The sequence below is a fragment of the Polyodon spathula genome, chromosome 44 (genome assembly GCF_017654505.1).
Source record: "Polyodon spathula isolate WHYD16114869_AA chromosome 44, ASM1765450v1, whole genome shotgun sequence".
NCBI lineage: Eukaryota > Metazoa > Chordata > Actinopteri > Acipenseriformes > Polyodontidae > Polyodon > Polyodon spathula.
Window position 1 is genome coordinate 3,238,549 of NC_054577.1, and position 2,736 is coordinate 3,241,284.

At 54.2% G+C, this 2,736-nt stretch overlaps 1 protein-coding gene across 3 annotated transcripts in view; it reads left to right on the forward strand.

Moving 5' to 3' along the window:
* The first annotated feature begins 761 nt into the window (after positions 1–761).
* si:dkey-6n21.12 (schwannomin-interacting protein 1) overlaps positions 762–2,736 on the forward strand; it is a 4,233-nt gene continuing 2,258 nt past the window's right edge. Inside the window, exons 1-2 of one of the 3 annotated variants that reach the window (XM_041237320.1) lie at positions 762–936; positions 1,680–2,003. In XM_041237320.1, coding sequence (XP_041093254.1) covers positions 1,710–2,003 — 294 coding nt within the window. In that variant the 5' untranslated portion in view covers positions 762–936; positions 1,680–1,709. The remainder of the gene's footprint in view (positions 937–1,679; positions 2,004–2,736) is intronic. The other 2 variants (XR_005948109.1, XM_041237319.1) reach the window with 2 other exon arrangements.

The following is a 2,736-nucleotide window of genomic DNA, read 5'->3' on the forward strand; positions in this document are numbered from 1 at the left end:
TTAAGAAATGGTACGTTCTGCTTCAGAGAGGCTGCAGCACTGTGGTGGCTAGTGGAACGCACCATTTCTTCGAGGGGTGTTGTGCGCACAGACCCCGGGCATTGCCCTCTGCTGCTCGTTGCTTGTTTGACTGCTGTCTACAGAATCGTTATGCATGGATGTACATGATTTGTCTGTTTTCCTTCTTTCTCTAATTCCAAATAAATCTGACATCCAAGGGGGGAAAAAATATATAAAGTGATAAAAGAAATGACAATAAACAGAAAAACAATAAAATCACAAACGGTCCCTCTTGTTCTGTGTCAGTGAGTGTGACTATAATTTATAACGCTATGTTGTGCTTTTACTATGAGGAGACTTCTATAAGAAACACAACACGTTGACACGTTGACCCCCCCCCCCAGAACCCCCCATCTTTCCTCTGATCTCTTTCTTTCCCCCTTTGTTTATTTCTCCCGTGTCTCTTGTCTCTGGGGGGGGGCTTTGACCCCCCCCCCCACTCTTTCTCTCCCCCTCTCTCTCTCTCTCTCTCTCTGTCTCTCTCTCTCTCTCTCTCTTTCTACCTCCCCCGCCCCCTCTCTCTGCCTCTCTCTCTCTCTCTCTGCTCTCTCTCTCCTCTCTCTCTCTCTCGAGATTATAAGAGAGAGAAGGAGAGAAGGAGATCTCTCTCTTCTGTTCTCTCTCTTCTGTGTTTATGTTCTTCTATCTCACTCTCTCGGTAGGCGGGGACTCTCTCTCTCTCTTCTCGCTATCTGTTTGGCAGCACATTTGAAATTGGATACCTGGTCCTCCCTCTCTTTTCCTCTCTCACATCTCCTCCACACTCTCTGTGTGTGTGGAGTGTCTCAGCTCTCCGCTCGCTCTCCTCCATGCCCCACTGGTGTCACTGGGAGTAGGAGAGTGAGATTGACTGGTCCTGGGACGGACAGACTTGAGGTGAGTGTTTATAGTGCTGATTAGAGGAGGGGAAGGGGGAGGGGGGTTTATTAGGCCCCCTCACGGACAGATAGGAATTTGTTTTTCTTGCTAAGAGACTTTTTGCCTGGAAACGGATTCGGTCTTTAATTGTTTCACTTTTTAACTTTTTTCTGCCTTTCAGAAGTTTCAAAATACACACACTGAGATACACACAAAGATATCACGAAAAAAATCCTCCCTTCCCCCTCACGACATTATCTCCGGGGGACTGTGAGTCCTTCAAACAACTCACAGTGAACAGAGTCTCTGAGTTTCAACCACTTTTTCTCTGAGATACGAAGTGAGGTGTCACAATGTATGTCAGTCACACCTCAATGTCTGTGTGTGGTGACAAAAGACACACACACTGAGACACACACTGACTCACTCACACTGACACAGTGCTGGTTTGAGGAGGGCATTGTCTGGGCACATAGAGGCATGTTGTGTCCAGGAGGGGGTTCTGCAAAGCTGCACTGAACCGAACTGCAAGACTGGGGATCAGAGCCGGGCCTGGCTTCAACACAGTTACAAGAGAGAGAGGGAGAGAGACCGGAAAACAGAGCGAGGGGGAGAGAGAGAGCAAGGAGACAGGAAAACAGTGAGGGGTAGAGGGGAGAGGCAGAAAAATTAGGATTTTAATGGCAAACAGCAGAACAGCACCCAGCGTGAACTAAACTGAGCTTAACTTCTCTCTTCTCTCTCCCTTCTTGGCTGACCAGTCCTGCAGTCCGAGGGCGGGCTCGAGAGGGATGGAGGGAGATAAAGAGGGGAAGGAGAGAGAGGGGGAGGAGAAGGAGTGTGATGAAGCTGAGCTGAGCTCTGATCAGGCAGAATCCAGGACAGCCTCCTCCCACTCCCCCCTGGGGTCTTCACTGGAGGACCTGGCCAGTCCCATCATGCACTGGGAGGCACTGGGGCACCACATTGAAGAGCTGGAGAGGCAAGAGCAGCAGAGAGAGAGAGGAAGGAGAAGAGAGGAGAGAGAAGGAAAGGAGAGAGAGAGGGGGAAGAGAGGACCACAGCCTGGAGAGTTGAGAAGGGAGGTGGGGAAGAGAGAGGGGGGGACAGGGTGTGGGAGGAGGGATAGGAGGTGTGGAAGGAGGGGAGAGGGTGTGGGAGGAGGGAGGGGAGAGGAAGAGGAGGTGAGGAAGGGAGGTTGTGAGGATGGGGGAGGGGTGAGGGGACGGTGTGGAAGGGGGAGAGGGTGGGGTGGAAGGGGGGAGGGTGACGAACCGGGGGAGTTGTGAGGGGAGGTTGTTGGAAGGGGAGGAGAGGCGGGTGTGGAGGAGGAGGAAGAGGGTTGTGAGGGGAGGTCCTGTGGAAGGGGGGAGTGGTGGGGTGGGAGGAGGCAGGGGTGAGAGGACAGAGGAGGTGTGGGACCCAGGGGGAGGGGGGAGGAGGGTAGAGGTGTTGAAGGGAGGTGTGGAAGGGGGGGCGGAGGGGTGTGGGAGGAGGGACGAGGGTTCTTTGAGTGGGAGGAGGGAGAGGGTGTGAGGGGAGGTGTGGAAGGGGGGAGAGGTGGTGAGGAAAGGGGAAGGGGTGAAGGGAAGATGTGGAAGGAGGAGAGAGGGAGGGGATAGTTGGGGAGTGAGGGGGGGGAGGGGGAAGGAAGGGAGGGGTGAGGGAGGTGTGGAAGGGTGTGAGAGGGTTACTGTGAGGGGAGGTGTGTGGAAGGGGGAGGAGGGTGTGGGAGGAGGGAGGGGAGGGGTGAAGGGAGGAGGTGAAGGGGGCGGGTGGAAGGGGGGGTGGAAGGGGGGTGAAGGGAGGTGTGGAAGG